The following is a 13656-nucleotide window of genomic DNA, read 5'->3' as shown; positions in this document are numbered from 1 at the left end:
AGCCAGCTGTCTTCATAATTGTTATCCTGGAAATTGAGGGAAGCTTTCCAATATTTGGTTCTCACTGGTGTGTGTGCTTCACCCCCAACAGCAGTCCCTCCTCTGGCTACCAACACTGTGTCTCCATCTCTGGCTTTGCTGGCAAGCAACCTGTCCATGCCTACAAGTGACCTACCACCTGGTGCCTCCCCAAGGAAAAAGCCTCGAAAGCAGCAGCATGTGATCTCAACAGAAGAAGGGGATATGATGGAGACAAACAGCACTGATGATGAGAAGTCCACTGCCAAAAGTCTTCTGGTGAAGGCTGAGAAACGAAAGTCTCCGCCCAAAGAGTACATTGGTAAGGCCACCTGGCTGATCGTCACCTGGCTCTTACCACCTAATCAGGTCCATCTCAGAGCATCAGTTTCATTTGTGTCTCACTCACTGCAATTGAATGTTGAGGATTATTTAAGATACCTAACATGCCACTTAATGCCCTCCTGTTTTCTCATTGGAATAGATGAAGAAGGGGTGAGATATGTCCCAGTGCGACCAAGACCTCCCATCACTTTGCTTCGTCACTATCGGAACCCCTGGAAAGCTGCTTACCACCACTTCCAGAGGTACAGTGATGTCCGGGTCAAAGGTTAGTTTCCTTAGAAATGTCTAGTATTAATCATGAAATGGCATAACATGTAAGCTCTATTGTAGTCACAATAAAAAGTATTAGGATCACAGTTCTCTGATTTCCAACCAAAATATGCAATATACAGTTGAGTATAACAGTGGAGAAGTATTCTTTGTTCCCAGAAAGCTGTGTGTTTATTGGAATCCCAGTGAAATGAACAAGGAGAAGCCTTAGTTATAATAAGTTCTGTGTGTTAACAGTTCCCTGAGTACTGATTCATTAACCTCCTTGGTTCCCCCAAGTACTCACAGGGAGCCCGTAATTGTATTGCAGTTTAACGTAGACAGAGTGCATTATAATTTCTAGGATGCTAAAATGATTATGTACACTATAGGTATTTGTTTCCAAAAGATCTTCCATTCAACACATACATGAAACACTTAAAATGACCTAGGGGAGAGACTAAGGAGATGACTCAGTGGTTAAGATCACTGGTTGCTTTTGTAAAAGACCTCAGTTCAGTTCTCAGCAGGTACACGGTAGCTTACAATTAGATAATTAGTTGACTCCAGTTCCAGGAATTCCAGTGCTGCCTTCTGGCCTCCCTGGACACCAGGGACAAATGTGGTAAGAAAGAAAGTAAAAACAGCAGGGTGTTGGTGGTACATGCCTTTAGTCCCAGCACTCGGGAGGCAGAGGCAGGCGGATCTCTGTGAGTTTGAGACCAGCCTGGTCTGCAAGAGCTAGTTCCAGGACAGCCTCCAAAGCCACAGAGAAACCCTGTCTCAAAAAACCAAAAAAAAAAACAAAAAAAGTAAATACACCCAAACACACAAAATCATTCTCTGAAAAAGCTCTTAACAAAGCTGAAAAGAAAAAAGAGAAGACACAAAGTTGTTGATGCAGATTAATAGTAAATTGTATAGTATGTGCAAGGCCCTGGGTAATAACAGAACTTGGTTTGAAACACTCCCTTGCTATATATTCCAGACTCGCCTTGAGCTTGTGATCTTTCTGCCTCTGCCTTCCTAGTATTGGTGTTGTATGTGTGTGCACCACTGCAGGTGAAAGGACAAGATATGGTAGTACATGCTTAATCCCAGTGCTTGGGAAACTGAGAAAGATTATGAATTGAAAGCCAGCCTGGGCTTCTAGTAAGTTATAGACCAGCCTGGGTTAGAGATAGAGCTCAGTCGGTAGAGTACTTGCCTAACCTGCAAGAATCCCTAGGATCAGTTCCCAGTACTACATAAAAGCAAACAGTAGCATGTATCTGCAATCCTAGGACTCAGGAAGCAGAGGTAAGAGAATCAAGAGTTCAAGGTCAACCTTAGCTACATAGCATTTCAAGGCCTGCAGGGGGATACTGGTGTTTTAATATTTTCCAATTAAATAAATTTTTAATGAATACAGTTTGTAGAACAAAGTAGGTTCACCTCAAAACAAAGTCCGAAGCTCTAGCACAACCTGATTGATAACCCTCCAGCAGCTTCCCCTATGAAACTGTACAGTCCAGCTAGAAGGCCTATTACAGAGCAAATAAGACTAAACTCACCTTTTTACAGACAGCCCTCAAACCTAATCTGTGCCTCCCAGTCTTGGTGATAACATCATATTCATTTTATTTATAGTTATGTTTATTTACATATGGTTTCAGATAAGAATAGCATACTACAGGAAATAGATACTCAGAAAGGACTGTCCCTTTGTGCCCAAGACAAGAAACTCTACCTCTGTGCTGCCCGGTTACTGTGTATCTAAATCTCTCTTCTCACATTAGAAATACAACCACCACCACCACCCAAAAAAAGCTGATGGTGGTGGCACACGCCTTTAATCCTTGTACTCAGGAGGCAGAGGTAGAGGGTTCTCTGTGAGTTCCAGAACAGCCTGGTCTAGAGAGTGAGTTCCAGGACAGCCAGGGCTACACAGAGAAACCCTGTCTCCAAAAAAAAAAAAAAAAAAAAAAAAGAATCCCCACTTGGTAATTCTCTTAAATTATAGGTAACTCTCCAAAAAGCTTCCAGAATTTCTAGTCCAGCTCTCTGGCTGCACATAAGCCCCACACATAGAACAAGGGTCTCTTTCCCAGAAGACCATTTCTCCTCTGCAAGATTACCATAGGAGCTAGCTGTCCTGCTAGCTCCGGTTAGCAGAATATGACTTAAAAGCTCTCTCGTGGAACTGATGAAAACACAGAAAAGAAGCTGGTATAATGGTGCCTCCTTTAATTCCAGTGCTCAGGAAGGAGAAGCGTGTGAGTGAGGTCAGCCTGGTCTACACAGCAAGTTTCTGGCCAGACGGGCTACATGTTGAAACCCTGTCTGAAAAAATGTTACACATATGGTTGGCCCCTCTTCCCCCTGATGTAAATGCAGAAGACTTACTTATAAAGATGTTTGAGGAAAGAAATTCTGATAAAATATTGACACGTAAACTCTTTGAACCCAAATGAGTTTGCTTTTATAACAAATGGAGTAATACTTAATTTTATTTGTATGTGGTTCCAGAGGAGAAGAAAGCTATGCTACAAGAAATAGCTAATCAGAAGGGAGTGTCCTGCCGTGCCCAAGGCTGGAAAGTCCACCTCTGTGCTGCCCAGTTACTGCAACTGGTAGGTACAGTTCTGTCACTTGTGTCATGCCAAAAGAGGGAGCCCAGTAGGTAGCCAGCCTGATGTACCACAGGCCCTGGGTTTGATCCCCAGAGCTGCCTAAAGTGGGGTGATAAAGGCACATAGGCCTGTGATGTCACAATTAAAGCAAGTAGATCTATTAGATGGTAATTATTTATTTGATGGAGGTGGGTCAGAGGACAGCCTTTGGGAGTAGTTTCTCTCCTACTATATGAGTCCTAGGGGATCAAACTCAGATTATGATGCTTGGGAGCAAGTGTCTTAACTCACCGAGCCATCTATCCAGGCCTGAATTTTAGTTCTAATTACCTGGATCCAAAATATATGAAAGTGCTGTAGTGTAAGACCTGAAGTTATCCCGGCGTTGGTGCTGCACGCCTTTAATCCCAGCACTTGGGAGGCAGAGGCAGGCGGATCTCTGAGTTCAAGGCCAGCCTGGTCTCCAGAGCGAGTGCCAGGATAGGCCCCAAAGCTACACAGAGAAACCCTGTCTCAAAAAAAACAAACAAACAAAAAAAAATGACCTGAAGTTAAAGTTGAATATTATGTCCTGTCAGGACATATGAAAAGAGGGGAGCTAAGTGGTCTTCCCATGAGCCTCTTTTCCTAAGCACTCTGCTTCCTCAAGAAGGTTCTTCTTTAGCAGTTCCTTCACCATTGGCCACCACACGGTTTGTTTCTCACCAAGTAACAGGCTCAGTGACCTACCAGCTCCTCTTAGGGCTCAGACCTGTGCCATCTTGCTTTGGAGAGCAGGCAGGGGTCTTCTCTACAAAGCCTGCCTCCCACCATGCCTGGAGTCACAGTGTGCTCCCTCTTGTGTGTTGCAGACAAACCTAGAACATGATGTTTATGAGAGACTTACCAACCTACAGGAAGGAATTATCCCAAAGAAAAAAGCAGCAACAGATGATGATCTACATCGAATAAATGAGCTGATACAGGTTTGATGAGTCCTCAGCCTTCTGAGTACCACTTGGTCACGAAAGCATCTCTTCTTTTTCCTTCATCTGTCTATTTACTTGGGTTGAATTTTAATTGCAACATTTCTGTCTTTCCTTTCCTCTCTCCAAACCCTCCCATATTCCTTTCCCCACTGCAAGAGTGTTTTTGTACAAACTTACTTACTTCAGTATGCATTACCAGGAGGTGCTCAACCATTTTATTTACTTTATTTTCTGGTTTTATATACGTATATTTTATGCCACACACATGCAAGTGTATGCAGAGACCAGAAGAGGGTGTTGGATCCCCTGATATACCTATATTTTATGCCACACACATGCAGGTGTATGCAGAGACCAGAAGACAGTGTTGGATCCCCTGGAACTGAAATTACAAACAGTTGTGAACACCTACATGACTGGGAACCCAATTCAGTTCCTCTTAAAGAACAGCAAACACCCGTAGCTGCTGAGCTATCTCTCCAGCCCCTTTTTTCACCTTTTTTAAGTGTTATTTTCTTTTGTCTCCCTCTCACTGATTCTTTCTTCTTTCTAATTAGTCTTCTTTCTACATTAATGTCTTTTTTTTTCCAGTAACCCCTTGAGTTTCATTAGAGTTGTTTTCAAGGAGCATGGGTGGGTGTATACAAAAATATGTGCTCCTTACCAGTGAGCCTATGACCTCCCCAGCCACAGGCGTCTACTCAGATTTATGGAGTCAGAAATGGATTTCCTTCTGTGGAGCCACCACAAATCCAATCAGAAGGAGTCCTTTACCTTTATAGCAGACTGGCCACCATTGCACCAATAAGTTCATTTTGCCTGGCCAGTTGGTAATGCACACAGGGACTACAAGATAAGTAAGACTTAAGTAAGACTTAAGACTATTGATAACAATTCTCTCAACACAATAAGGGCTGGCCAGCAAGAAGAAAATCCATGTCCATCTTGATTTCCCTTTGTCCTTTTACCAAAACATGCAGCAATAAGGTCCCACAAATTAGTTCTAGTGGGGCCTCAGGCCTCCCTGGCCAAGAACTCAAAGGGATAGTATAGTCAGCCTTGTTCTCTGTTCTCTGAGTGAACAGGCCTCTAAAAGCTGTTTCATTCCCATGACAGCCAGGTAATAGTGTGCCTTCTCTTCCAGGGAAACATGCAGAGGTGTAAACTAGTGATGGACCAAATCAGCGAAGCCAGAGACTCTATGCTTAAGGTTTTGGATCACAAAGATAGGGTCCTGAAGCTCCTCAACAAGAACGGGACTGTCAAGAAAGTGTCAAAATTGAAGCGAAAGGAAAAGGTGTAGACCCAGAAGAATCAGGACTTGGAAACAGAATTTATGAAGAATAATGATTTGAGGGGGGAGGGGGAGAGGGCTTTGACTACTTTCACAATGGAGCATTGAAATGCGGGACAGTTTTCTTCATTTACTTGAGGAAGCAGAGTTGATGGCACAGAAAGGTCAGAGCTGGACTGGCATGGTGAGCCCTCCTTCCTCCAGGTACATGCCTGTTACACCTCTGTCTTCAGCAACTCCCGATACTCGGTGACACAAATGGCCAGCTGAGTTTTCAGCCTTCCAGTCCATAGGCTGTATTTATCTGGTGGATTCCTGCAGGGCCTGAACTGAGCCTGGACTGAAAGTATCCACTTGGACAATCTGTTATCTCTCTAGACTAAACAGAAAACCTCTTCTCACTCCAGTCAGTTCTTCAGTTTGACCGTCCAGTTTCCAAATTGGCCTACAGTGGTGCCACAGCACCCGGAGAGCTGCCACATCTCACACAAAAGGGTTCCAGCAATCAGCTGTCATCTATTTTCCAAGTGATGTTGTTACATTGTCTGTCCTGCCTGTATCAGAGCTGGATTCTTGTGGAGGTCAAGAGCAGACAACACTACACTGCTCTGGAATCCTGTTCTGGAGTATATTTTCAGTTATCTGTACTTCCCCACTGGTGTGATGCTGTTGATCATATGTACCACACATCTCCAAATGTTAATAAAAGACTAGAAGAGGTTTTTGTAGATGAGCAGTTTGCCTCGTTCTAATGTACATCTCTGAGGTGTTCACCCTGCTGTACTTTACAGTGTTCAGTGTAGTAGGCTAAAGTTTTATTCCTCGTTGAATTCCACGTAACCTGGTAATCTGAAGATGTTTTCAGTGGTAAAGTTTCTTGGCTCCTGTTTGTCTTAAAATAAGCCTGATATATAAAGCCAGGCAGTGATGTCACACACCTTTAATCCCAGCACTTGGGAGGCAGATGCAGGGAGATCTCCAGTTGAGGCTAGCCTGGTATACAGAACGAGTTCCTAGACAGCCAGGGCTACACAGAGAAAGTCCTGTCTCAAAAATAATAATTATAAAATAAGCCTACTATAACTTGGTCAAAACAAGGACTGTTAAGGCTACATATGGGGGGGGGTATTTTCTTCACAGGGTTGTGGGGGGCATGTCTCAAGTGATCTATGTGGTATGATAACCAGTCTTGATTTCTTTATTGTGTGTATTTATTTATTCAGGGACGGTGGCATGCACGATTGTGTGTGTTCATACACTTACCCATGTATGTACAGGTGTAAACCAGAGATCAATGTCACATCAAGTATCTTCCTGTTTTATTCTCCACTTTATTTTATTTTGGTATTTCAAGACAGAATTTCCCTGTATAGTTCTAGTTGTCCTGGAACCTGCTCTGTAGACCAAAATGACCTCAACTCAGGGATCTGCCTGCCTTTGCCTCCTGAGCTCTGGGATTAAAGGTGTGTACCACAATGCCTGGCCACATACATGTATTTGTATATACATACATATTCCCAAATATAACCAGTCAAGTTCATATCATGTTATTTGTTTGTATGTTTGTTTTCAGAGATGACTGTTGGCACTGGACACCAATTGGTATATCTTACATGGGAAGAATCCCTTTTCTAACTCTCCGCTTTAATCAGTTGCCCATAGGTTTTGGTGTGGGATTGAGGCCTCATAGGCTTTTCTCTATGCAATTTGGTGTCATTCATGTTCAGTTCACACTTGCATGGTCAAAGTTGGATACTCTTAAAAACGAACAATCAGAAAGCAACTTAATGCCAGTTATGGTGGCTCACACTTGTAATTCTAGCATTTGGGAAGTGAAGACAGAAGGGTTAGGAGTTCTAGGTCACCCACCATGATACAATAAGTTTGAGGCCAGCATAGGCTACATGACATGGCATGCAGGTAAAACTAAAACTAAAATGAATAAATAAATGAATAATGATTCTGCTGGGTATGGCAGTACATGTCTGAAATGCCAGCCCCCAGGAATCAAAAGGCATAAGCAATTTGAGGATATCCTGTACTATTAAGCAAAACACTTTAAAAAACAATCAATAGGACTGGAGAGATGACTCGGGTTAAGAGCACTGACTGCTCTTCCAGATGTTCATTTCCCAGCAACCACATGGTAGCTCATAACCATCTGTAATGAGATCTGGTACCCTCTTCTGGCCTGCAGGCAGAATACCATAAACATAATAAAATTTTTTAAAAATCCATCAACAAAAATTTATATTTATGCCAGATGAGGTGGCACACACCTTAACCCTAACACTAGGGAAGTAGAGGCAGACAGATAATCTGAGATGAGGACCAGCCTGGTCTACAGAGTGAGTTCCAGAACAGCCAGGGTGATACAGGGCTACACAGAGAAACCCTGTCTTGAAAAATATATATTTACAATAATGTAGTCTTTATATAAGGAAACCAGATGTTCCCTAAGCTAAATATACATATGTGCCACATAAGTTAGAAATTCTATCCTAGGTGCAAGAAACTTTCCTGGAAACCTTGTACTGTGTACAGTACACAAACAGTAAAAGTGATGCAGGCAGGAATATCACTCAGACCTAAAAAGGAATGAAGTTCTTGGGCTGTGGAGATGGTTCATTGGTTTAAAGTGTCTAATGTTCTTAGGAGAATTCAAGATGGCAGCAGCTGCCAGCACTCCAGGGTCCTCAGGCTGCCTCAAAGAGTCTGAGAGACCCACAGAGCCTCCAAGAGAAGGGAAGATGCTGTGGACAGTTAGCTTGCAGGTTGCTCAGTATTTCCAGAACAAGTAAAAGAAGGCAAGTCTTACGGGAAGTTTCTTTAAAAAGTGATTTAATAGAATTGGGAAAAAAAGATGGTGGGTGGAGTGGAGTGACACCCACAGCAGAGAGAAATGGAAATAGTGACTCAGTGATGGCAGGGATGGGAGCACGAGACTGACAGACAGGGGAGCATATTGAGTAAGGGTAGCCCACCTCGCCCTGTCAGTGCTGGCTGCCTAGACTAGTGCCTCCGCCACCACTGCTGCTACCCCACCACTGCCTCCACTGCTGCAGCCACAGTGTACAGCATGTGTACAGCAACCTACAGCTCTTGTAAGTCCTGTCCCTGCACCTGCTGCCCAACGTGCTGACTGTGAACAAAAAGATACCTGGAATAAGGAATGGTTCATTTTCTGGACTAAGTCTCCTAGAAAGACTTCCAGGGTCCCTGCTGCTGCCTGAGGCCATGCTGATGTCCATGATTTGTGCTCCTGCCATAGGCAAACCCATAATCTCTGCTACCACCAGAAGCTATGTTGATGTCTCAGGCCCATGCTGCCACTAGGGACCAGGTTGATGTCTGTGATCTGAGCTGACACAGGAAACCATAATGAAGGCCACACAATCCATGCTGCCGCCTTCAACTGTGTGTAAGAGAGGATGACCCCAACCCAGTTGGTACAGGACATACCCAGACACCAAATTCTTCACACAAAGGAGATTTATTATCCTGGAGTGACAGGGGACAGAGGTAGACAGCAAGCAGTAGCAACAACAAGCAAGCAGGTTGTTTGTTTGTTTGTTTGTTTTGCAGGAGTGGGTTTTTAAGGAGAAAGCAGTCTCTGGTAGGGTAAATTGGTAAATCCTGATTGGACATGTTAGCCAAATAATGAATTTTAATTGGTGGACCTTGGTGTTGTCTTGAGAATGAGTCACTAGTCAAGGGAATGGAACTTGGGGGTTAGCCATAGGAATGTAATCTAAGGGTCTTTAGCAAGGAGAGGGAAAGTCGGAGAATGGTAAAACCTGTTGGTGCCATGTTTGCCTTGAATGAACCTGTTAGAAAGCCCTTCAAACAGTCCAGACAGGAAGCCATTGACGAGAGTCCTTAAAAATAAAACTGATCAAGATACTGAAGTGTAGCTCTTCAACACTGGTGGGTTTTGGTATGATGGAGAGGAGGACTCAGTTTTCACTAAGGGGCCAGCCACTGGAGTTTGACCATGCTCCAATTAATATATGAGCAACACAAATTGGACTTGGGGGGCGTTGGGAAGGAGGCAGGCACAAGGGTGGTGTATAAAATTCCCAAATAATAAAAATATTATGTTGGGCGCAGGAAGAATGTTGTGTTCTTGCAGGGTATCCAGGTTCCATTCCTAGGGCCCACATTGGTTGGCTCTCAACTGCCTGTGATCTTAGATCCAGGGTGACATAAATGCCTCTAACCTCCAAGGGCATTCTCATTATGCTAAGTGGAACAGACATAAAACAACAAAATATTGTGCAATTCTACTCATAAGCATTATCTCAAAAAATAGAGACAGAAAAGACATCAAAGTGTACTAAGGAGTATTATAAAGGATACAGGGACATAAAAAATGTGGTTTTTTTTCTCAGACAATGCTGCTGGAGATAATGCACAAATACACAGACTCATGCACACACAAGAATAAAATAATATATCTTTAAAATAAGTTTAAGGTCATCTTGGTGAGTTTGAGGCCAGCTTTGACCCTCTCTGAAAATATATATGCTGGAGAAATAGTTCAGCAGTTAACAGCAGTTGTTGTTCTTGCATAGGACCCAGGTTTGACTCCCAACACCCACATGACAGCTCACAACCATCTGTAACTGCAATTCCAGGGGATCCAGTGCTGCCTTCCTGCCTTTACAGGCACAAGGCACACACATGGTATACAGACAGACACACATGCAGGCAAAACACACATAGACTTAAAAATAAGCTGGGTCTGACAAGCTGGAGATGGATGCATACACCTTTAATCCTAGCACTTAGAAGACAGAAACAAATGGATCTCTGTGAGTTTGAGGCCAACCTGGTCTATATAGTAAGTTCCAAGACAGCCAAAACTATGTAAAAAACCCTGTCTATAATAATAATAATAATCCAGATGTGATGGAATATGCTTTTAATCCCTGCACTTGGGAGGCATGGGCAGTTCGAGGTCATTGTGGTCTATGTATTCGGGTTCCAAGGCTACATAGGAAAACAGTCTAAAAAAAACCAATTTTATATTTATGTATATATGAAAGTAAATGTAATCAAAATATTAAATGCCTGTCTGTAGGGGACAGTGTAAGCCAAGCCTGCTAGAAACTGGCTAAAGGTGTGCTTAACCACGCCCATTAAGGCGTGGTCAAGGTGAGGTCAGGATGATAGGGTTTAAAGGGACAGACAAGGCACATGGGAGCCCCTTCTCTCTGGCCTGCCTGCCTTGCTGTCCCTGGCACGCTCTGGCTTGCGTTTGGCTGGTGTTTTTCTAATAAATGATATCTTTATCCCAAGCTCCTTTTATTTCTTAATACCTGTCAGGCAGTGGTGGCACACTCCTTTAATCCCAGCTCTCGGGAGGCAGAGGCAGAGGCAGGCAGATCTCTGTGAGTTCAAGACCAACCTGGTCTACAAGAGCTAGTTCCAGGATAGCTTCCAAAGCCACAGAGAAACCTTGTTTCAAAAAAACAAAAACAAACAAACAAACAAATAGCAAGAAGCCTAATATGGTGGCACATGCTTTTAATCCAACACTCAGATGACTGAACAGTGAGTTAGAGACTAACCTGGGCTTTATAGTGATACAATCTCAAAAAACCTCAAAAGTAAAATAGCAAAAACAAAAGGACAGAAAGCCAGGCCTGGGCATACGAGTATTATCTCAGCATTAAGAGGCAGAAGGATATAGCTTTAAGGTTAGCCTGGACTGCACAAGTTCCAGGCTAACAGAGGGCTGGGATACATAGAGTCTCTGTCTCAAAAACAACCAAATAACCCCCCACTCCACAAAGATAGAGCCTGGCAGATTACATTAAGAATAAAGGGGGATTCTGGAAAGATGATACAGTTACTAATAGCTCATAGTATTCTTGCACCATGTTGGACTGCTCACCACTGCCTGTCATTCTAGTTCCAGGGTATTTGACTCCTCATTCTGGCCTCCACAGGAACCTGCACTCATGTGCACAGACATACATACACACACATAATTATAAAATTTTCAAAAATTAAAAAAAAAAATCTGGGGCTGGAGAGATAGCTCAGAGGTTAAGAGCACTGACTGCTCTTCCAGAGGACCGGAGTTCAATTCCCAGCAACCACATGGTGGCTCACGACCATCTGTAATGAGATCTGGTGCCCTCTTCTGGTGTGCAAGCATGCATGAAGATAAATAAAATCTAAAAAAAATCCTATGTTCTCTACATGCATGAAACTCACATTGGATATAATGAAACAAGGAGTTAAATGTACAATATGATTCCTTGAGTTTTATCAATCAACCTTAATGTTATTTGTCCCCTGTTCTTCCTTCCTTCTGTGTTGACCTCCCTCCATTTTCCCTAGTTGGAGTTCACTCCCCATGATTCCATTTCTTCATATCACCTGTAGCCTGCTAATCCCCTCTCAGGCCCCCACCCCACCTATGGTCCCTTTATACTTTCCCAGTTTTTGCGGCTACCCCATGTTGTATACTCACATCTGAAGATTTGGGGCTGGGGACTGCAGATGAGAGAACAGGCGGCTAATTAGTCTTCCTGAGTTACCTCACTCAGTGTAATTTTTGGCTCACAAATACCTGTAACTCTGGCTCCAAGGGAATCAAACATCATAACTTGGCCTGTTGGCAGGTCAGAAATAGGAACAGCTTCTATGAGACATCAAATTGCCATTAGCTTAATTTTTTAAAGTCATTCTAGAAGACTGTATTTGGCACAACTGTCTTGGCACAGGCATGATCAGCAATAGGCTTAATGCAAGTTCATAGCTGTTGGAACTGTGAGTCATTTCCTTGAAAGCAATGTGTAGGCTATTCTTGGAGAGTTGACTTTCCAGGGCAACACTGGAAGTAGCAGCCACTTAATGCTCTGGGGTCTGGAAAATCTTTAAGGCTACCTGCTCACTGGCCAAGACTGCTCCTGTCACATTCAATTCTTTGTCTAACCAAGGGAACTAACTAGACAATTGGTTAGATGACCACTACCCTGTTATATTTCTTGGCAAGGAGGTTCTCGTCTGAAACTTGAGAAGACCTCTATTCAAGGTCATATACCTTACTGAAAATTCCTGAGAAGGACACCAAGTGGCCCCGATAGTCCTGCATCCAAGGTCTCCATCCAAATGAGGGAACACCCAACAATGTCTAGCACAGTCTGGGTCCCCAGTCAACTCCAACTTCCACAGGAGTAAGCAGAATAGGACTTTGAGCTCCTACAGAGCTGCACACTTCAATCTCAGACAGCTAGATGGCTGGACAGAGATTCCACTTGTGAAAACCAAGCCTGCCGCTCCTAAGCCAAGAAACACAGCAAACTGGACCCCAAGGAACAAATAATCTTTGCAGGTAGGAAGGGTAGGGAGGACAGATTGCCTGCTCCATCACTTCCCATGCTCTGGTCTTGGGTTCTTGAGCCATGAATAGCTAAAGTGTAAGCACCTGAGTGTAGGTTGACTCAATAAAGGGAAGACTTGCTCAACTTTCTGTTTCTTGGAGAAAAGAAAGAGATACCACACTTGCTTTGAGTTCAAGGTGGGAAGTGCCTGAAATTCAAACGGAGGCCACAATGACTGATCTAGGAGGGAAAACTATGTGTCTGTGTAGGAAACTTCATTGGCTGCTGGCACCCCTGAGGGCCAGTAGCTGTTTTTCCAACACCCACATAGCTACTGGAAGCTTTGTCCTTGCTCTTCCATAGAAACTCTCAAGAATAGAAGTAGAATGTTCTCACCGGTTGTGGTGGCACACACCTTTAATCACAACACTCAGGAGGCAGACAGGAGGATCTCTGAGTTAAGGCTAGTCTGGTCTACAATATGAATTTCAGGACAGCCAGGGCTGTTACAGAGTGAAACCTTGTCTCCAAAAACAAAAACAAACAAACAAACAAAAGTAGAGTGCTCTCATATGAACTTAGAGGGATGGTAGGGGATGGTGGGAGCAGTCAGGGTCTTTGTCAGCTGGACTGTCTGGAAGATGACAGCTCTGTCTTCACATGCTTCAAAACATCTTCAGAGGACATGCTGGAGAAAGAGGAAAAGATTTGAAAGAAGTTCCAATATATCTCCTTTTGTTCTACTGGTGGGGAAACAACAGCAAAAAGTTCCCCTAGAGTCTGTCCTGACCCACTGGGATCTCTTTGATCCATGGGCCTTAAGAAAGGAATGC

General features: G+C 43.5%; 1 protein-coding gene across 2 annotated transcripts in view; it reads left to right on the top strand.

Moving 5' to 3' along the window:
• The window catches only part of Sap130 (Sin3A associated protein 130), a 64549-nt gene extending 58330 nt beyond the window's left edge, over positions 1–6219 (top strand). Inside the window, exons 17-21 of one of the 2 annotated variants that reach the window (XM_027400652.1) lie at positions 92–340; positions 503–628; positions 3121–3224; positions 4076–4189; positions 5337–6219. In XM_027400652.1, the coding sequence (XP_027256453.1) occupies positions 92–340; positions 503–628; positions 3121–3224; positions 4076–4189; positions 5337–5495 (752 nt within the window). In that variant the 3' untranslated portion in view covers positions 5496–6219. The remainder of the gene's footprint in view (positions 1–91; positions 341–502; positions 629–3120; positions 3225–4075; positions 4190–5336) is intronic. The other variant, XM_027400653.2, reaches the window with a different exon arrangement.
• The last annotated feature ends 7437 nt before the right edge of the window (positions 6220–13656 follow it).

Source organism: Cricetulus griseus, chromosome 2 (assembly GCF_003668045.3).
Source record: "Cricetulus griseus strain 17A/GY chromosome 2, alternate assembly CriGri-PICRH-1.0, whole genome shotgun sequence".
NCBI classification, from domain to species: domain Eukaryota; kingdom Metazoa; phylum Chordata; class Mammalia; order Rodentia; family Cricetidae; genus Cricetulus; species Cricetulus griseus.
Note: the sequence above shows the minus strand (reverse complement) of the source record. Positions and strands in the feature narration are given on the sequence as shown.